Source organism: Postia placenta (assembly GCF_002117355.1).
Source record: "Postia placenta MAD-698-R-SB12 unplaced genomic scaffold POSPLAscaffold_17, whole genome shotgun sequence".
Taxonomy (NCBI): domain Eukaryota; kingdom Fungi; phylum Basidiomycota; class Agaricomycetes; order Polyporales; family Adustoporiaceae; genus Rhodonia; species Rhodonia placenta.
In genome coordinates, this window is record NW_020169848.1 from 297,660 (window position 1) to 317,607 (window position 19,948).

The 19,948-nt window shown below is 52.4% G+C and overlaps 9 protein-coding genes across 9 annotated transcripts; 5 read left to right on the plus strand and 4 right to left on the minus strand.

The window, feature by feature from the left end:
* Positions 1–3,704: 3,704 nt before the first annotated feature.
* POSPLADRAFT_1174167 (hypothetical protein) lies at positions 3,705–4,856 on the minus strand. Its single transcript, XM_024488278.1, has 6 exons — positions 4,486–4,856; positions 4,301–4,428; positions 4,168–4,234; positions 4,029–4,100; positions 3,945–3,954; positions 3,705–3,892 (listed from the first exon to the last, which is right to left on the minus strand). The coding sequence occupies exons 1-6, from the start codon at positions 4,829–4,831 to the stop codon at positions 3,844–3,846; spliced, it is 672 nt and encodes a 223-aa protein (XP_024334424.1). The 5' UTR covers positions 4,832–4,856; the 3' UTR covers positions 3,705–3,843.
* Positions 4,857–5,161: 305 nt separating this feature from the next.
* On the plus strand, positions 5,162–7,353 carry POSPLADRAFT_1185611 (hypothetical protein; the record flags this gene model as incomplete). Its single annotated transcript, XM_024489162.1, has 4 exons — positions 5,162–5,242; positions 5,298–5,360; positions 6,206–6,450; positions 6,508–7,353. The coding sequence occupies 4 exons, from the start codon at positions 5,162–5,164 to the stop codon at positions 7,253–7,255; spliced, it is 1,137 nt and encodes a 378-aa protein (XP_024334425.1). The 3' UTR covers positions 7,256–7,353.
* A 1,203-nt stretch (positions 7,354–8,556) lies between these two features.
* POSPLADRAFT_1041579 (hypothetical protein) lies at positions 8,557–9,128 on the minus strand. Its single transcript, XM_024477935.1, has one exon. It carries the CDS (start codon positions 9,080–9,082, stop codon positions 8,882–8,884), a length of 201 nt encoding a protein of 66 aa, XP_024334426.1. The 5' UTR covers positions 9,083–9,128; the 3' UTR covers positions 8,557–8,881.
* Positions 9,129–10,004: 876 nt separating this feature from the next.
* On the minus strand, positions 10,005–11,783 carry POSPLADRAFT_1049864 (hypothetical protein; the record flags this gene model as incomplete). Its single annotated transcript, XM_024479858.1, has 3 exons — positions 10,005–10,046; positions 10,141–10,608; positions 10,662–11,783. 3 exons carry the CDS (start codon positions 11,781–11,783, stop codon positions 10,005–10,007), a joined length of 1,632 nt encoding a protein of 543 aa, XP_024334427.1.
* Positions 11,784–13,239: 1,456 nt separating this feature from the next.
* POSPLADRAFT_1156267 (hypothetical protein) lies at positions 13,240–13,875 on the plus strand (the record flags this gene model as incomplete). The annotated part of the gene is made up of 1 exon (XM_024487051.1): positions 13,240–13,875. A coding segment is annotated over one exon (636 nt), but the record flags the coding sequence as incomplete, so codon positions are not given.
* A 150-nt stretch (positions 13,876–14,025) lies between these two features.
* On the plus strand, positions 14,026–14,838 carry POSPLADRAFT_1114065 (hypothetical protein; the record flags this gene model as incomplete). Its single annotated transcript, XM_024483425.1, has 1 exon — positions 14,026–14,838. A coding segment is annotated over one exon (813 nt), but the record flags the coding sequence as incomplete, so codon positions are not given.
* Positions 14,839–15,312: 474 nt separating this feature from the next.
* POSPLADRAFT_1049865 (hypothetical protein) lies at positions 15,313–16,142 on the plus strand (the record flags this gene model as incomplete). Its single annotated transcript, XM_024479859.1, has 3 exons — positions 15,313–15,398; positions 15,455–15,578; positions 15,648–16,142. 3 exons carry the CDS (start codon positions 15,313–15,315, stop codon positions 16,140–16,142), a joined length of 705 nt encoding a protein of 234 aa, XP_024334430.1.
* A 145-nt stretch (positions 16,143–16,287) lies between these two features.
* On the minus strand, positions 16,288–17,955 carry POSPLADRAFT_1155864 (hypothetical protein; the record flags this gene model as incomplete). The annotated part of the gene is made up of 6 exons (XM_024486995.1): positions 16,288–16,523; positions 16,587–17,067; positions 17,124–17,354; positions 17,409–17,519; positions 17,582–17,728; positions 17,779–17,955. 6 exons carry the CDS (start codon positions 17,953–17,955, stop codon positions 16,288–16,290), a joined length of 1,383 nt encoding a protein of 460 aa, XP_024334431.1.
* Positions 17,956–18,279: 324 nt separating this feature from the next.
* POSPLADRAFT_1071581 (hypothetical protein) lies at positions 18,280–19,479 on the plus strand. The gene is made up of 5 exons (XM_024482453.1): positions 18,280–18,366; positions 18,432–18,614; positions 18,667–19,019; positions 19,074–19,194; positions 19,249–19,479. Exons 1-5 carry the CDS (start codon positions 18,357–18,359, stop codon positions 19,317–19,319), a joined length of 738 nt encoding a protein of 245 aa, XP_024334432.1. The 5' UTR covers positions 18,280–18,356; the 3' UTR covers positions 19,320–19,479.
* The last annotated feature ends 469 nt before the right edge of the window (positions 19,480–19,948 follow it).

Below are 19,948 nucleotides of genomic sequence, written 5' to 3' on the forward strand. Positions count from 1 at the left end.
CGGATATGCGACTGGCGATGAGAGCTCTGTCCCACAATGCTTCTTCTTCCGTTAGCGTTATGTTTGAAATTTGCCAGAGTGTATGAGAACTAGAGCGGGCTTGTTATGGGGTCCTTGTCATGGCAAGCACATGGGACAGGGACGGAGGAAAGAAAGTTGAGACAAAGTTCTGGTCGGAGGTGGTGGTAGAACCGAGGCGAGATGACGGACGGCGATTCCCTTGTGATCGCGAAGCTCGAAGCGGCGGAATCGCCAGATCCGATTTACCACAAGGGTGGAAGAAAGAAAGGAGAAAACGGCCCCGTCCCGATGGACGTAGGAAAAAGAAACGTAATGAAGACCTCCGATTGCTGGGTCTCAGGTACACTCACGACCGTGCTGTCGCACTCTGCCGGCCATTCCTGCTTCTTATGGCCTCTTATGGTTCGGTCATCTCCTGCTCTCCGTCCGAACGCCCCTTGCACGCCTCTTCCGTGTCTCAATCTGAACGCACACACTACTTCCGACGTTCCAGGCTGCGCAATGGGAAATACCTATGTATATCCGGACAGACGATCTCAGAACCTCTCCATGCCATGTTGTCCGAGTCCTAGCCGCCAGCGCATTTCAGGTGAGCTGCTTCGTTCGAATATCGAATCCTTACCCGAGTCCGTCGGGGTTGATCCAGGAAAATACTCGGGGAGCCGACCCTGTTTTATTTGACCGTAGGAACCCATGCTTTCCCTCTCCAGCGTTGTCAATCTCTGTCATTCAGCCTGAGTCACGCAACATGGCATCGGTGCTCAGCCACATTCAGGTCATTATCGCAGTCTAGAACTTAGACGATTGTCAGATGTTCTTTCCCTGCTTCTCTTCCACGCCGCTCACGGGTGTCCGCACTTCTACTAGTGCCGGAGCGCCATACTGTCCTTGTGGCGCTCCGGGGCCACTTGCTCTGTCGGGTCATCATAGCAACGTATGGGATTGGAACATCTCTGCTATCCTGCTTGAACTTAGGATTATCCTTGTTTCAAGGGACCGTTTCCATGCTCTGTCACTGTGGACCACCAAGGCTGACTGCGACAGGCGAGTGACACCCCGTGGAACTCCCTCCTTCTGGCTTTATGGCATGGCGCCGTTCGACCGTATTCTGTTCTCTCACCGCGTCCGACATTCTCATGCTTTACGGTTGCATCCTAGACACCTCGCCTGCCCCATCACGAACCACGCTGTCCACCCGAATTTCCGATGGCCATCCCCCGTCGAATTTGCTGCTCGACTCCTACACCACCATGCACCTTGTCCCGCTCACACGAGATCCAGGTGCAGTGCGACATGGGAGCACCTCCGGTCACGCGTCCCGCAGAACGTTCCGACGCAGCACTAGGTCCTGATTCTATGCCGTAAAATACGTCCGCCGCCTTGGGCATCTTCCCTGGCACTCGCGGTAGAACTGCTGGAGACGGCTCCAACCGCGAAGCACACACAGAGTTTCGCAGACTCTGAAACCATCTCGGCTGCGCCCTCCACACCTCATGGTGTCGGATACAGCTCTGATAGCGTGTCAGGCACATTCCGAGCCTGTCACGTTGCTATCAGCTTGTTTGATGCAATGCAAAGCGCCGTCGAGTCCCGACTAAATCTACCCTTCGCGGGACGCGGAAGGCCACACACATGGCGAGTGTTGTCAGCATCGCTTGTTGTAGCCCGCGAGGACCACGCGTTGAGGCCAATTGCTAGGATGTACACACTTCCCCTGTTATTTTTCCTTCGCACCCGAGATCCGCAATGATAATGCCGCGTGCTATTGCATAAACTGGTTTCGACTGTACGAGTGCTATTAAGGTAAGACGACATAACCATTACTCCACCCATTACCAGTTACGCAGTCTCACGTAGAGTATGCTCCACTTTGACACAACTCAAAGCATATTCTTGAGCCGCTTACCTGGTCAATCTGGTGTCCCGTATACCGAACAACCGTCGACGAAAGTGTATAAGTTTGCGCCAGTGAGTTTAAACCCACCATACCGAAGTTTAGGTGCGCGGTAGGTTCTGCCGGCGTGATCCTAGCAGACTGTCCGCGACATGATATCCAGGGGGGGCGTCTCTTTGTATGTCTTAAGCGCGTTCTGACCAATCTTCAACAACTGGTATGTACTAGTTGTCAACTTAATCAAAGCTGTTCCTTGCCCGAGAAAATGGTTCGCCTGCGAAGAGGCCACAGCTCGCGCCGTCTTGCAGGTTAGGTTAGGTTTTGGACATGGCTCGTGTTTTGAGACCGGGAAAAAACGAACCCATCTTCTGCCGCTAACGCGTTATGGTCTGAACAGCCTGGTGGCTTGGTCATTCCAACTTCCACGACGGCAGATAAACGCGCTGCCAGTGATTATAAGAAGGATCAGAAGGATCAAATGGCAGGATATTCCGAGGCAGAGGCGTCCGGTTTTACCGAGCAGAAATGGAAGATGATAGCACCCAGAACGTCGGGGCTCGCTGTGAGCGGCAGCGCAACAGGACCTCGATGTTGTACGTCACAAAATTGAATGACTTTGACCCCGCTGCAGACAGACGGCAGCAAGGCTTCCCATGAATTGGTCTCGGCGTAACCAACAACACACAGTAAGCGCCACCATCTCAGCAACGGCCCGAACCGCCTCCCCACGAACACGCTCACCTCGCCGTTGCAAAATTGTCAGACGCGAGCGTTCCGGCCTGATAATAATCGGGCGCGGGGACGATCGCAAACGGCAGACGCGATAACCTCGGTAGTCACTACTTGACGCACGTTAGTCAAATACTTGCAGCGATGTATGTATTCGCTGGCCCACTGAATGGATCGGCGTAGATCGTCTCGATTACTATTCAGTAGCAAGTGGATCCGGGCGAGAAGGAAGGCTCTTGCTGTCTGTGGACTAGCGTGCGCCACTTCATCGTCTGCGTATTGGTTGCTTTCGCGTCCTAGATTGTGCGAAATTACATGGATAACAGGACGGAGCTAATTATGTGTATAGCTGCAAGCGATCTCACGAAGGCGCCCATAGTGTGCAGTAATTGATATTCATGCGCCACACCGCGTAGGAAGCTGGCTCCCAAAAGGTAATTACGGTATGATAGCAACATAAGTATGCCGTCATCGAGAACCCATGATGTTGAGCATCATGTACAACGGACTAGAGTAATCTATTCTAGGGTGATCAGCTGGAATAACTTACCAGCAAGGTCATTTGTTCTAAGCTTCACCGGATCGGGTGGTCGGTGTCTGGCGGCATTGCAGCAGACGCCTCCTGACGCCGTCAATGTTACTATGACATATGCAACAGCGCTCACACGTCTCCGTGTTCTGGGACGAGATATAGTTCGTTCTGCATTCCCAACAGTGAAGATGCAAAATCATGTTCGTCAGTCAGAAGAGTCTGCCTTAGAGTTTCTATGGACCCTTGCTCCATGCTGGCCGTGACAGATTGTGTGGGTAGCCATCGGAAAACGGGGCATTGCTCTGTTTGACGCTTTCCATGACAAAGTTTGTTAAGGGAAGTAGACTCGTGTGAAGCACGACTGCAAGCACATTCTCGACGCGACTCCAGTGACCCTCGCTGATGTGCAAGCGATTAGAAAGAAGTAAAAAGTGCGGGTGAGCAATGGCCGTGAAGGCCGATCAAGCGAGCGGATGGGTCGAGCGTTAGTACCAGACCTGATGCCGTGAGCGCGCACCAAGAATACGTCCGGGAACAAGCGAAATGAAGTCAGGTTGCTTACAACGCTATCGTTACATGGGCGCGGGCACAGAATAGTGAACGTACGCGGAGAAGAGGACATGCTTCATCTCCGGGTATGCACGTGCATGTGAAATATCGCATGGCGTTAGGAGAATAGGAATGACAGGCCTGGGATGGGAATACTTTTTCGTTGCCTGAAATATAATCAGTCTCCGTCGCCGTATACAGGTGATACCGTGCACTCACAGCTCCCGCACTAAGCAAATGGTACGTAAGATGTCAGCAGACTTCTTCACCGGTCAATGCTGGCCTAGGGCGGAATCACTTTACCTCGTATGACAAAATTTGCGAGCACGGCAAGGAACAGGAAAGCGCTGATTATGACTGGGCCGACAATTTCCACTATAGAAGTCACCGTCGTGGTGTGCATTCAGTATACATCTCCGTTAACGGCACCATAACGACTGACCGAAGGGACGTGGGTCTCGCCTTTGTATGAGTGTGATGCGGTGCTGATAGACTGCGTAGCCATAGACCTATCGCGAGCTCGCAAGTAAATATCTCATATGAAGTAAACTGACCACATGTTTGAAGCGACTGACCAATATGGCCACACTGATCAAAGCATAGGCATATGCAAAGTTGCGTGCAATCTGGTCCTTGGAGGCGTTGAAGAGTGCTAGTGCCAAGGTCCCGACAAGCACGGATGTATTCAGGTACGCAATCCACGCTGGAATGTATCCGTTAACATGGTTGATGTCGTCTACATACACGGTGTGGTACCGACTTCTTTCATTTGCAAACCAGACCTTGCCTTCGACCTTGATAGGCGTCGCTATCTTCTTTGGTACGCGGACCTGCGGTGGCACGCTGTTAATCGCATGATAGTCCCTCACGGTAGGCATTTGGCCGTCCTCATCGCGCCCCGCTTCCGGGACATTGTCGTTGCGAGTATAACGAGGCCGCCGGCGCAGCGTCCTCTTGGGGAGAGATGCGAGAGCCGAAGGTGAGAATGGGAACAGAAGGTCAGACATGGCATGCCACGATCTCCTGAGGAGTGAATTGCGTCGCTCATCATCGTGAGCGTCGTCGCCGTTCTCTCTCGTGGTCGTCTCCGTCGGCATCGAAGCCATGATAGCAACAAGCAGCCTTCCAGCTGGGACGGACGACGTTAGCGCAACAACCGCGTTGCGTGTGGCAAACCGTGGAGTGATCGAGATTGAATTCCTGCGGAGTTTCTGAGTCTGAACCTACAGACGTCAGGGTGGCAACGCGGGGGTGGCTGAGCGTGATCTTAGTCCATTCTAGTATGTTCTAGCAATGCCGACACTCCTGGAGCGGCTTCCAGCCCTCCTCTGCCCCTATACTTATTCCCTTTCTGCTCTCGTATCTCTGCTCACTCATACACTGCATTCACGACATACCCTACTTTTTCTATCTGCTTGCTGTCTTAATCCACTACAATGGGAACCGATTACTATAAGCTACTCGGAGTCGACAGGAATGCCAATGAGGATGAGATCAAGAAGGCGTACAAGAAGATGGTGAGCAAATGTTGTACCCGTCGCTACTGACTTGATTGCTCACAGCGCACAATAGGCTCTAAAATGGCATCCAGATCGCAACGGGGGGTCAGAAGATGCGAACAAGAAGTTCAAACAGGTAAGTTCGGGCTATCTGGCTGGCTTTTATGGGGCTACGTCACAGGATGTTCCCAATGTCGTCGTATCGACGCAGTCCCTAGAGCATCGCTGTCTTCCCAGCCGTGTCGATGGTGTGTAGTGACTTTGGATTTACATGCGGCGGGGAGCTGTCTGCGCGTTCCGGTCTGGCGGTGCAACCCTTTCCGCGAATGATGACCGTTGGTCATTATGCCGGCGCGTGGTATGCGTTTGCGTTTGCTGGCGCCCGACGCACAGCGTCTAGGCATGTAATGCTTGGATTGCAGGTAGGCTGAGCGTCAATACGAAGCCTACAGGAGACTACTGTTGATACTTCAGCGGGACTCGTGTCCCAGTCCTCAGTGAGACGGTGAGCACCCCTATGTAGATACATTGGGTATGTCCAGCCGTCTCGGCCTTAGAATTGACGATCAATCAACAGTGGAGTGTGTCGGGTCGCTGCGAAGACAAGATCGCCATGTATGGATCAGAATATGCTTACTTAGCTCGTGCCGAGTTGACTGTCACTTCACTCGGTCGGTAGTATACAGTCCAAGTGGATCAGGTTTGTTTCATTCTACGTAGGTGCTGAATTGAGCACCAGCGGTGGATATGATCTTCTTGTCATCCGGGCGCATTCGTGACGCCCTTAGGGCACAGGCCTGGGTTGTAGTTTTCATCATATCGCTGGTGCCAAGTTAGCACTGCAAAGTAACATTAACCGCAGCGGGTACGGATAATGAGAAGGGTAGACCCTGCTATGTAGCTCTCTATCCTCCAGATGTCTTCTTTCGTGTCTCTCCCCTGAATGGTTCAGGTGCTAACATTCTATGATTGTTCATCTAGATTTCAGAAGCCTTCGAGGTGCTCAGTGATAAGCAAAAGAGGACCATTTATGACCAGTTCGGCGAGGAAGGACTGAAGGGCGGTGGTGCACCGCCACCAGGTGCAGGAGGAACCCCGGGAGGCGGCTATTCCAACTTTGGCGGCTTTCCTGGCGGAGGCACTACATTCTCGTTCACGTCGGGCCCAGGAAGCGGTTTTGGTGGACGCAGTAGTTTTTCACCAACAGACCCCCAGAAGATATTTGAGTGAGTAACGCACGACCCTCCTGTACTATGTTTGTGCGTGCTTACATTCTCTTATAGACAATTCTTCGGTCCGGGCGGTTTGGGAGGAATGGGAGGAATGGGCGGGATGGGCGGTTTAGGTGGCGGAGGCCGCAGTCGCATGGCCAACGTCTTCGATGGCGACGATGACATGTCTGGCTCCTTCTTCAGCGGGATGCCAGGCGGGATGCCAAGTGGCAGGCCCTCACCACGGCCAAGCCCACAACGGCGACCATCAGCCAGCCCACCGTCCGAAATCACACGCGCGCTGAAGGTTTCACTAGAGGACCTTTACTCTGGCACAACGAAGCACCTGAAGGTCGGCCGCAAGCTCCTCAGCGGCGACACGGAGGACAAGGTGCTCGAGATCCAAGTCCAACCTGGCTGGAAGAGCGGCACGAAGGTGCGCTTCCCCCACGCAGGCAACGAGCAAGCGACAGGCGAGGCGCAAGATCTCGTGTTCGTCGTTGAGGAGAAACCACACGACCGCTTTGTCCGCGAGGGCAATAATCTTGTTACGCGTGTATCAACATCGCTCGTGGACGCGCTGACAGGCGACGGCGGCAAGAAGACGGTCGAGGTGCTCGACGGGCGGAAGCTACAGGTCGCGCCTCCGAGTGGCATCGTCAAGCCCGGCTCGGAGACGGTTGTGTCCGGTGAGGGCATGCCAATCCGGCAGCAGGGCAGTGTGCGGAGGAAAGGTGACCTCATCGTCAAATGGGACGTCGCCTTCCCTGAGCGATTAACGCCCGCTCAGAAGGACGGTATTCGGAAAGTGCTTGGCTAGACTGCATGATGCTAGAGGACGGTTCAGGACAATGCCCGTGATGTATTAGTATTACTGTAGTAGTGTAGGCGCAATATTTCTCCTTAGTTCCTTTGCAATGATACAACAATCTCATGCAGCGCTGCTCCTTACCGGCACGTTGTGCTGAATTGTTGTTTCAGGCTGCGATGACCGTCATTGTCAAGTTCCCAGCTTGAGGCACACGGAATACAACAAGCCCACACAGCACTCATTGACCATATCATGAAATAGGTATCTTGATAGGCTAAATCTAAATGCAAGCTATCACTAAGAATGGTACATTTCGAGAGCAGAAAGGACGTTGACTGATAACCCGTGCATGTCAAAGTGGTCTGTTAAAGCAAAAAGACGTGTATCCAAATGCTTGAATGTTATGTCAATGGGCCCGGATAGGCTGCACTTCACTTGCGATGGAAGGTCGACGTGTAGCAACATAGCGGTAATTCTGCGTATCCTACACTATAAACGTCTCAAGGCGGCGGTATACCTGCGTCCTGCGAGGCTCCCAGAGTCCAGATACTCGAAGTCTCAGACGTGCTACTGGGATCACTCTTCGTCTTCCTTGGGCAATTGTCTCCCTCGATGACGCAAATCATGGTATTGGGGTCAAGGTAAAGTTTGTCTCGTACCCAGCCGGTTTCATCCCGCACCCCACCACCGCTGATGAACCGTCTGGGGCATTTTGATAGAGCCCTCCCCCCTTCCGTGTAGCGCCCGTTTAGCGCGCATGTAACGGTCACATATTTGATACCGCATCATTCCGTCAAGCCACCTCCCGCTGCACGGCGGCGCACGGCTCGACCCCTCACATTCGACCTCCCCCCTCCTCGACGACGATCACCGCGTGCACCGGGGGTGCTATCCCGGCTAGGGCTCTCGGTAGAAGACCGTGGAGTGCTGATTCTGGAGGGCCCGGCTTTCTTTTCTTCTCTTTTCTTCTCTTTTCTTTTTCTCGTTTTTCTCCCTCCCTCTCGGACATTGCGATCGCATCACGCTCTCCTTATACGTCCATACCGCCCATCCGCACCTGTACATTACTACATCGTCCTACTCTATAACCCTGTAGACACCCCGTACGCCAGGGGCACTGTCGCCCGCGTATCGCGGGCCGGCGCCCGCCGCGTCTTAGCACTACCGTGTTTGCTTGTTGCAGCATATAAATTGAGAATTCATCATCATCATCCGTCAAGCCACCTAGCCTATTTAGGTAACTCCTCCTAGCAGCTTTTGCGTGCGCACCTGGCCTTCTGTTCTTCACTGTTGCTAATTGACCAGATGTAAAGTATGTAAATGCATAGTATTGGAACTGAAAGAGTATACGGCAGATTCCAAAAGCAGTACAAGACAGTTGTATTTGTGACTCAGCAATAGCCTGGTATAATTATGGTTAAGGGGGCTCAATGTCTATTTTCCTGCCTTGATGAGATTCCGAGAAGTGAGGAATATATACAGCTCGCATACCATCTCTGTGACACTACACTCGCAGCACTGAGGGACAGGTGCGCGCGCAAAAGCTGCTAGGAGGAGTTACCGAAATAGGCTAGGTGGCTTGACGGAATGATGCGGTATCCGACATGTGACCGTTACATGGGCGCTACATGGGCGCTAAACGGAAGGGGGGAGGGCTCTGTCAAAATGCCCCAGACGCTTAGTGCGCGGTGGTGGGGTGCGGGACGAAAGCGGCTGGGTACGAGACAAGGTAAAGTCAGCATTCACTGATTGGCGAAACCTGACATGGCATATGCTTCGTAGCGGCCCTTGACCTTGACGAAGCCTCGGATATTGCGACTCGAGAGGTGAGGACATTCAAGGGATGTCGGGCAATGTAAGGTTGAGACATAGCCATCCGCTCTCCCTGTCCTTCAGTCCATGGTACACGTCCTCTACGATGTCCCCCGCGAAATTGGGACACCCGCTGACGACTAGCTCGATACAGCGATTTTTTTCCCACAGATATTCCTTGATGTACTCTTCCTCGATTATACTGGCGGCTCTCAGAACAGTGATGCAAGAGGTGCGAAGGAGAGGCGCTGCGCAATTCATGAATAGCAGCACTTCTTTACCAACAATGCCATTTCGGAGCCTTAAGAATTGGAACAGGACCTGTGTGCCCAGATATGTTTGAAGTGCAGGTATTCCAAAATGAGATGGGAAAATTGCTTACCAGTCGCAGCGACGGTCCAGCTCGTTGCGAGTAAGTATATTCGGATTCGAGCTGGAATCGACTTAGTTACTTACGAGACCAATCCCCAATATGAAGGATCGTCCTATTTCTCAACGTCAAGACGTGTTACAGTCGTCGTAGCTATGGCAACGCGCAAGAACCTGGACCGTCACAGATCACATGCTTTGTGACTCACCGCGACGAGGCAATAGGTCGCAGGAAGGCCTACTTGGTTTGAGCCTCCTAGGGCAGCCTACAAAGAGCTCTATGTTCGGGTGTACTCGTCTCCATCTATGCTAAATCAGAATACACTCAAAGGTGATACAACATTATTGAGATGACTTGCATTGCACGATGCATCGCAGCAATCCTGGCGGTAATTCAAGAAGACTGGAACCTAATCATCAGCGCCGAGCTATGGCGTGAATCTAGAGTTCTTTTGACTTCTGACGTGCAGCATATTGCTCTAGCAAATGTCTCCAAACATACCAGACCGAGACAGCATTCACCGATGTATCAATTCGCAAAATTATCGACAAGTATGTGAACAGACAGGGTTAGAGCTTATTCGATGGCACTTGGCTCAATCGACTTGTCGAATAGGAGCTGCAGATAGTAAGGTAATCTCAGTCAGTCACTAAGTATAGTTCAATAGTATCGCGTCTGCACTGACCTCTTCTGCACCTGGCTTAGAACAAACCTCCTCGAAGAGGGATTCACCTTCGTGGGTTGAAATTACCTCCGGCATATGTTCCCCATCCTCCGTTAGGGATACTCTCCACCATGCAAAATGGTCTACATCCATCTCGTCTTCATCCCCTTCTTCATCCTCTTCTTCATCCCCTTCTTCATCCCCTTCCGCATCCCCTTCTTCATCCCCTTCCGCATCCCCTTCCGCATCCCCTTCACCCCCTTCTTCACCCCCTTCTTCACCCCCTTCTTCATCCCCTTTTTCATCCCCTTCTTCATCCCATTTCAGTCCCAGCGAGAGATATCGGAGTGTCGGGATAAGGCATGCAAATTCACTTGCCAAGTCAGGAAATAGGTTGCTGCGGGCGAAGGCAGATCTATTTCTAGCTGCTCGTGGTGTTAGTCGATCAATCTTGGTTAAGATGTGGACTTTTAGGACTGCAGGTTGCAGCCTCGCTAATTGATGAACGCAGTCCATCTGCGCTTAAGGTGAGTGCAAGCACTTCCAGGCTATAATGAAGCGAGACTAACCCTCCACATAGGCAAGTTGATCTCGCGTATTACCACCTCTAAACCGACCAGACCACCTGCTGATGCCGATAGGTCTTTCCAGAAAAGCAGCTCATCATTTGGTGTCAATTGATGATTCGGAAGACTGAGCACCGTGGGCGATGTATCCCTCACGGTTGCAACCATAAACGACATTTCTTCCATCGGCTTCATCATCCCCTTTGCCGGTCCGGTCGTCGTCTCCACCTCCAAGTGGTGGACTCGAGACCGCAACTCCCAGGTCGTGAGATCATGTAATTCCGCACATAAGCTATGCAGTGATGGCCAATCAGCTTCGTGGTTTCCTGTGTCGCCGAACATGTCGGTCACATCCTCCAAGGTGAGTCTTTGAAGGTTGGGGAACAGCCGCGCAATTTGCTTTTTGGGCAATTCGGAAGCCCCCAAGACTAATTCTCGAACAGACGGTATAGGCTCCCAATCCTCCATGATGCTCGCTGACTCCCATGGATTGGCTGTGCGCGGCCCCAAATGTTCGGCGTTAAATCCATAGATATGGAGTGATTCGACATCCCTGATGGCCTGGCTCTTGAATAGTGGCGAGAAATCGACCTCTCCTTCTTTGTGTTGTGGGTCGTTCAAGTAATATATGTGCTTCGGTCTACTGCGCATTTCTGTGAATATGTTGATTGTATCAGGTCCACCATAGTCCAACTCGAGAGATGTAAGGCGTTGGAGGCGAGCAATCGCTCGACCGAGGGGAGGGTGGATATTGACCAATTTCTGGCAGTCGTGCAATACAAGGTGGCGCAGGTTCCAGGCGTTCAGCAGGATCGTGCTCAAAAGAATAGCCGCGTTTTGGTTCCTTGTGCTGCCATCCATAAGTTTGAAACTTTGCAGCAAGAGCGATTGGGGAAGCATGTAAAGAGGGCGCTGCAAGTAATATCTCATCAAGTCCCACTCTCCCGCAAACGACAGTTCGAAGTCGGCTGCGCGTGTCGTCAGGTAGCGAAGGCGCCTGCAAGTTGATGCCAGCCGTCTGATATCTCTCGCAGAGAGGAAGGTTATAACGATGACCAAGGCCTCCAGACTCAGGGCAAGAAATCCTTGCTCGGGTGCACGATTGAGTCCCCTGTCTGCAGGCATTCTATGCGGCCAAGGTAGGGCCATTCAGCTGAAGACAGACGAGCGACGAGGCTACTCACATCAAGGTACGCAAAGTTAGCGATCTCAGTGCGGGTGAAAAGTGCTGAGACGTCTCGATTGCGACGAGAGAGACTTTATACCCAACGAGGAGAGCGTATATACTGCAGCTAATGTAACCTTGACTTTGGTCACCGAAGATCACCGCTTGCCTGGATACCATTGTGCTCGCAACCTCACGACAGCCGGTACTGGCTGAATATCAGGTGCGTTTCATTGTCAAGATGCAGCCCACTATGTCGACCATGCGTACGTTGCAACACTTCGGCATGCCTTTCCCCGATCCATTGTTCCTGGAGTGGTCGCAGTGGCAGTGGACAAGATAAAAAATCAGCTTCGCAAGATTCCATAACATTTGTTCCTCCATGGTATACGTCAAGCAATGATGGTCTTTGAAGAGAGACCTAGGCGTAAGTACTCAGATAAGCCGACCATAATAATCCTTGACATTCTCACAAAAGTGGGGTTTGCTCAATCTGAGCTCGTACTAGCGGATGTAAAAAATCATGAAATGGGCGCGCATATGTTCACGGGCCTGTGTCAAGTCCCGGCGCGGCGCGTCTGCTTACACTCCAGCTGGGTGGCAGGAGGCTAGCGTTCATGTTCTAGTGGTTCTTATGACAAACTTGTAACGTTGCTTGAGCTCAACCCCTAGTTTCACTTCGCCTTGTGGCGTCATCCACTGACGTATTTATGTTTATGCCGGTACGCAGAGCCTCCACAGGGATCCACTTATCATCGTATAGTGGAATAAAGTCATTGTGCAAGTTTCAGATCCAGTATGATTCGGCTTGCGATGCGTGTTTGACAAGAGTCACTGACAGATACGTCTTTCCCCATCTCCGGGAGAATAAATGCGAGTCGATTTTTGTGCCAATGGAGGCAGAGATGTCCCTAGCTGGAGGACGTGTGAGCGACTTGGAAAAAGTGGGACGCCAACAAGTATGTGCCGGTCCGGGCTGAGGTATTCGAGCTTATGAAATTTTAGACAGGTAGTGGCAAGCCCTGGGAAGTATATACGACATGCGTGAGCGAGGCAGAGCAAATTGGATTGGACAACTTCAGACCTGCCTTAGAGTTGAAAGCTCCTCAAACTGCAATCGTTGCAGGACCGTTAGTAGGTAATTTTGCGCTGAAGGATACACGAGGAGCAAAGACAGTAGAAAGGATTCTTACAACTGTAGCGTTTTATTTCTCGATTTTCACCAAGTACTGGGTGGCGTTGTTTCAGCAGAAAGATGCGTAGCTATTGGACCGGCAGCTGCCGATTCGCTAACCGGGTGGCTGAAGCGCGAGGTCCAATCTCGCATCCCGGGCCAAAGGCGAACAGGCTGCCCTCAGACTGTTACCACTATAACACCAGTAACTCCTGGAATGTTATGCGAGGAACGATTCTACCATGGCTGATCAAAGCCTCCACAGTATAGCGCCATCCATATTCTACGACTCTGCACCGCCCTCGGAAGCGACGCCCCCGTTTGACAATGGTTCGGCGGATACCATTCTCTGTTCCTCCGATAATGTGTACTTTCATGTACACAGCGCGCTACTACGCGAGGCATCACAGTCCTTTTACGGGATGTTAAAGCACCAGGACAACTCTGATGATGATATTACGCGTACGCACTCCACGGCTCGCGACGGATCCACACGCCCGCTCATGACCTCCCTGACGGAGACCAGTCATATACTCGACGCGCTCCTGCGTTTCTGTTACCCAATTCCAGATCCTATTCTTGACAGCCTAACGGACATATCCGACGTCCTGCAGGCTGCGATCAAGTATGAGATGGAGCAAGTGGTCGTCCTGACCAAGAGGCTTCTCCTCTCATTCGTCGATGACGATCCGCTGCGAGTATGGACTATCGCCTGCCGTTCGCGACTCGAAGCGGAAGCGCGCATTGCCGCCATGAAGGTGCAGGACACGTACCCGGACAGCGGAGCTCCCCCTGAGATGCGCGATATCTCGGCAGATGCATTTCATCGTCTCCTGCGCTACAAACGCGCGAACGGCGAAGTCGATGACGGATTCATGTTTTGTTCTCCTTCACAGGCTACCGCTACTGCGACACAAGGCGCCGACTTGGTTTCCAGGCAACCTAGCCCCAACGAATTCTTCGCTCATCCATTCGCCGACATCGTCTGTCGGTCGTCAGATAGTGTTGAGCTTTCTGTGCACAAAATCATTCTATCCATGGCATCTCCGGTTCTTCGAGACATGCTCACTGAGCTGACGCACGGAAAGGATGCCACATGCGGCGACTTGCACAGTGGCCGTTCAAGACTGGAATTTCCAGAGCACAGCGGCACGCTATGCGTGCTGCTCAGATTGTGCTACCTAACGGAAGATGTAGACATCACCATCGACTATTCCCTCATCACTCCAGTCATACAAGCCGCTACAAAATATCAGATGGACAGGGTCTTAGACCTCATGCAACGGATCCTCAAACGCATGTCCAGTTCAGATACATTACGCACCTTTCTTGCGATCTCTCAGTCAAGTATAGACAGTTTGATAGTACGCTCCCTCGACACCGCCCGTCCCGACATCGCCGAGGAATATGTGGCGGAATTGGAGACCACCTCAGCCGACCCCTATTACCGCATGCTGAAGTGGCGTGAGCTCAGTAGCGACGCCTACGCGAAAGTAAGCAAAGAAACAGGGCTGAATGCTTACTGGGACAAGTCCTCCAAGGACGACAATCCTATTGTCGACTTTGACCCACGGTGCGGGTGCGGGAGGGAACCGACTGTCCAAACGACTCTCAAATCTTGCCTGCGGGACGCCCGAAAACGTATCAACTACCATGCACGGGTCGAGCTGGAGGAACGGGCGAAGGCACCAGAAGCGGACCTGCCGCACCAGTACAAGAGCACGTTGGTTAGCTCTGTTCAGAAAGGGCGTCTGTGCGGAGAGTGCGAGCAGATTGTGACGCGGTACCTGGAGTTGGACGACTATGTACAGAACTGTTATTCCGATGCTGCAACCGGTGTACGTGTACATCCGCGCTTACTCCTTTGCCTGATTTCAATTATTGAATATTTGCGATCCGCCCACAGATTGATTATTGAGTATCAACTGTATGTTGCGCTTCAATCTACGTCTTTGTGTACTCCTCTATCCAGACCACTGGAGGAATGCGCTAGAAAGCAATCTAAAGCTTTGCACCCTTCTTGAGAGTATGAAATCGCTATACAATGGTCTACGTGCCATAACTTCAGTCGGAAAATTGATCTATTGACTTGGAATTATCAAATGGGCTACGTCGGAAGTAATACTCTAAGTCGTCCTCTAAACAGTGCGTAATAATGAGGTGGAACTTCATAACTTGCTATGCGATGTATATTCCAATTGAACCAAGTGATCGATCGAGGACGATCGGAGATTTGGCCACACCTTGCGGCTACTCGTTGCTCCTTGCTATCAACCTTTGGAGAGCGCTTGGTTAACCGGTTGGCTGGTGCTTTAATGGCCCTCTATAAACACGGAAACTCTTCAAAGTCTGTAGCCGCGCCAGCGACCACTGAATTCGACATCTTAAAGGCATCCCACAAGTACGTAGGGTTCTCAATGATCGTATCGACGCAGAAGAGGCAGACACATTTCTTAGATTCCTACGCGAGGACGAGGAGGGCCCGAAGTTATCTTGGAATGAGCAACTTGCTAAGAAGTACTATGACAACCTGTACCGCGAGTACGCGGTGTGCGACCTAAAGCATTACAAGACAGGAAACGTCAGTGCTCGCATTCCCATTGCGAGCTAGCTCACCGAACTGCTATGTCGTGTTCTGCCTTATTTTCAGTTTGCCCTGCGGTGGCGCACAGAATCAGAAGTCATCTCTGGAGCGGGCGAGACGACATGTGGCAACACCCGTTGTCCCCTCCACACAGCCTCCTACGCGGAGCGCAAGTCACTCAAGACGCTCGAGCTACCGTTCTCCTACATTGAGGATGCAGAGAGCAAATTTGCGCTGGTCAAAGTGGTCCTGTGCGATAAGTGCTTCAAAAAGCTGATGTGGAAGCGGAACAAGGAGAAGGAGAAGGCAGGGGAGAGTTTAGAGAAGGAAGGGGGGCAAGGTGTGGCGGTGCAGAAGGTCAAGCAGGAGGAAGTTGAAGGCGATGTACCCCCGTTGAAGGCCAGCCCTTCGCACAAACGCAGTGGCAACATCAACGATCGTCCACGCAGAAATGAGGAGGAAGAGGAAAGTGACCGGACACGTCGCCGAAGACACTCGAGATCTCGCTCTCCATCTTACTCCAGAAGGCATGATCGTACCCGGGACCATACACGAGGTTAGCAAGCTCCGCTGTCTTCACCTCGCTGTGCTTTCGTCCGACACAACTCGCGGCAAAGAAGCGTGCACCGTATCTAGAGTTGAATTGGTCTAGCAAAACTCGACACCTTGTCACAACGCCCATCGCAAACAACACTGTATGACACCCTCACTTAACAAACGGCCATAGCTCCTCATCGCTTGGACCTGGCTCCCTCACTCCCACCACGCCCATGACCTGGTATTGTCCACCCATTCCAGTCAGATCCACCAGTCTCCGCGCGGCTCTCTCTATGTCCGCTTTTCGCTCTGCGTCAGATGACGCCTTCTTCAGCGCCTCTACCCGTGCTTGCAGACCCATGCGAGTGAGGAAGGCAGCTTGTGACAAGGGTCCTAGCGGGAGAGCTGTGGACGAACGAAGCGACAAGTGAGCCGGCGCTCACATATGATCTGCAGTCGAAGACGTACCTATGTCGCGCACGGCTTCTTTGAGGTACGCGAAGTCGACATTCACCGTCAAGTCGCACTCGCCGGGACGGTGGAAGACATCGACGATTTTGTGGTCCTTGAACGCGCGGAAGGAGCTCCCATATGCCTTCTCGCCACCGTAGTCGACAATGAGCGCGCAACCGGCAGATCTATCCTTCGCATTCTCTGGGTCGCGGACAAGCTCGCCAATTCTGCGTGCAATCTTGAAGGCTGCAGGGGAGACTTCGACTTGACTGCCGACGGGCAACGATGTGTAGCGAGGGGAGGACTGGCTCAGCAGAAGGGCGGACGGGTCGGGCTCGGGTGCGAGGACCCGATGGAAGCGTGCTGGTGCTTTTGCAAGTGCGGTAGGAGGGGGTGGAGACGTTGTGGTGAAGTCAAGCAAGGGCCTTTTGTCCGTTGGCACGAAAGTGTCGGGATTAGCTGCGATCAACACCTCCCGCCAGCCTTGCTGGGTACGCTGTTCATGGGTTGACTGAGCCGAATATATTGTCGAAGTTGATGAGAACTACATACCTGAATGAGGTGGAATGGCAGCGCGTCGAAGAACTCGTGCGCCAGGATCATGGTGAACGCGCTTGGATCTGAGCTTATTTCGTTTAAGGAGGAATTCCATTCTAGTTTCCATCCCTGCTGCTGTGCTATTCCAGAGAGTTTGTCTTCTTGCCTGGAACGCATTGCCGAGCTAGTCTCAATCAGCTGGATTTCCCGTATCGCTGTGTGCGCGGCAGGGAATTGTGACAAGACCTGGTATGCGCTTGAGCTACCAGACGGACGCTACAAGATGGGAGTGATGCTTACTCTGAGTACATCATGAACTAGGGTCCCGCGTCCAGGACCTAGCTCGACCAGCCGGATGGGGCGTCCATTCCCGGCGTGCATCCACTGTGATAGCAGCCATATTCCGACGAGCTGTCCTCAGGCTTGGCAGTCGTTATCCCTACAATTCCCTGTCCATCCAAAAGCCAACATACCTCGCCGAACACCTGGCTGATCTCAGGGCTAGTCGTAAAGTCCCCCTTAGAACCAAAGACGGGGTGTGAGGGGTTCATGTAATAGCCTTGAGTCGGGTGCGACAGGCACATTTGCATGTAGGTCGCGAACGACACTGGCCCAGCGGCCTATGAAGATCTTAGCATGGCGCATATATGTATCAGAAGCATGAAAGTACTTTTATCGCATCCCCGAGTATCTTTTCCACCTTAGTGACGGGTGGGTTGACAGCAGACACATACGTCCTGCGGGGATTACGCGCCACAGATGCCGGCCTGATACACACTCCTGCTATCGCACGGGTAGCAGAAGACTTGCATCTACAGGGCAAGACTGCCGCATGGCGAGATAGCATACTGACAGGTCTGACTAGGCCTGACTCGTTTTGTGTACGATTCGCCCGCAGATGCACGGTTGTCCTGCTGTCCTATCCTCTCGGCTGCGCACGTCCAGACAACACAGATATGACTCGAATTTTGATAGAAAGAAGTACACGGTGCAGGAGTCATCCAGCACAAGCGAGCGGGCCTGGGAGTGAACGAGGATAGCGTCGAGCGTCAAGGAGTCGACGCCGGTACCGTGATCGTGCCGCGCTGACTGGAGCGCGTCTCACCCGCGTCCATATAGCCACTTCGCAAATTTTCAAAATCTACACATTCGCTCGAGGCTTGCCCAAAAACAATATCCCACCCTTGCTCTCGACTCTAGCCAAAATCACCGCCTTTACCACTCAGTCAGCACAGACACAAGCATAATATGGCTACCCGTACGATCAGCATCGAGCAACCAGAATTCTTATCAGACTGATCATTTCGCTTTCCCCGCACGCAGGCATCCAATTCGAAAACAGCAGCGACATTGGTGTCTTCTCCAAATTGACGAATAGCTACTGCCTCTGCGCAGTCCAGGGCAGTACGAACTTTTATTCCGCCTTCGAGAGCGAGCTTGGCGATGTTATTCCGATCGTACACACCACCATTGGTGGTACCCGGATAGTGGGACGACTCACCGCAGGTATGCCACGCTGCCTATTGGTCTATACTCTGTGATTTTTATGAAAGTACAGGCAACCGCCATGGTCTCCTCGTGCCCTCGACAACCACCGACCAAGAACTGCAACATCTCCGCAATTCTCTTCCAGACGCCATCGCAATCCAGCGAGTTGAGGAGCGACTATCCGCGCTCGGCAACGTCATCGCATGTAACGACTACGTCGCCCTCGTGCACCCCGACGTCGACCGCGAGACGGAGGAGATCATTGCGGACGTGTTGAAGGTGGAGGTGTTCCGGCAGACGATCGCAGATAACGTGCTCGTAGGCAGTTATTGTGCGATCACAAACCAGGGCGGGCTTGTCCATCCAAAGACGAGCGTACAAGATCAGGACGAGCTCAGCAGTCTGCTTCAGGTCCCCCTTGTGGTATGTTTCACTTATTCCGCCCGGATCGTTTAGAAAACTTGACGTGATCTGTAGGCGGGCACAGTGAACCGAGGGTCGGACGTCATTGGTGCAGGACTGGTAGTGAACGATTGGTGTGCATTCACTGGTCTGGACACAACAGCTACGGAGATCAGCGTCATTGAGGCGACGTTCAGTGCGTGTTCTCGCGTGTCAATTTTGGATACAAAGCTGATGTTTGCGCTTGCAGAGCTGCAAGGCCAAAGCTCCGCAGCAGCTATTGGCGAGATGCGCGACTCCCTTATTGACAGCTGGGCATGAGACTGTATCTCGGCTTGCTTATCGAACCACTGTATACAACATCTGTTCTGGTACTAGGGGGGACATATTGCATGAAGACAACACTTGTGTATCCGTATCGCACTTTGCCCTTGTAGATTCGCTATGCATCTCGCAACCTCGCTCTGGGATACTGTTAGAGAACCTTTGGCACGCTCAATATCGGTCCGCTATCACGTCATCAAAATCCATAAAACGCTGACCTGGTACTCTGGATGCTACATGGCAGTTCCAACATTCACGATCTGCTAGAACCACTGTCTTTTTACACGAATCTGGTACCCCTCCGCTTCACCAGCATTTGTCGCACAACGAACAGGAGTGACGAACCGGCGACCATCACGATCTATCGGATCTTGTCAGACATTTCATGTCATTACGCAGAGTCGAGTCTCATCGGGCGTGAAAATGTTCACAGCAGGCACACGGCAGACACGAACATGGAACTTGGAGATTAGACTCACCCCGCTGAAGATCAATGCCTTGTACCAGGAGTAATCATCACCAAGCAGTGCACCGTCGATGGGTGTTCCAGTCAACATAGCGAATGCAAGGACGAAGAACCCGAGGCCAGTGCGAAGGCTGAAGTATTTATTAACAGCGGACAACGT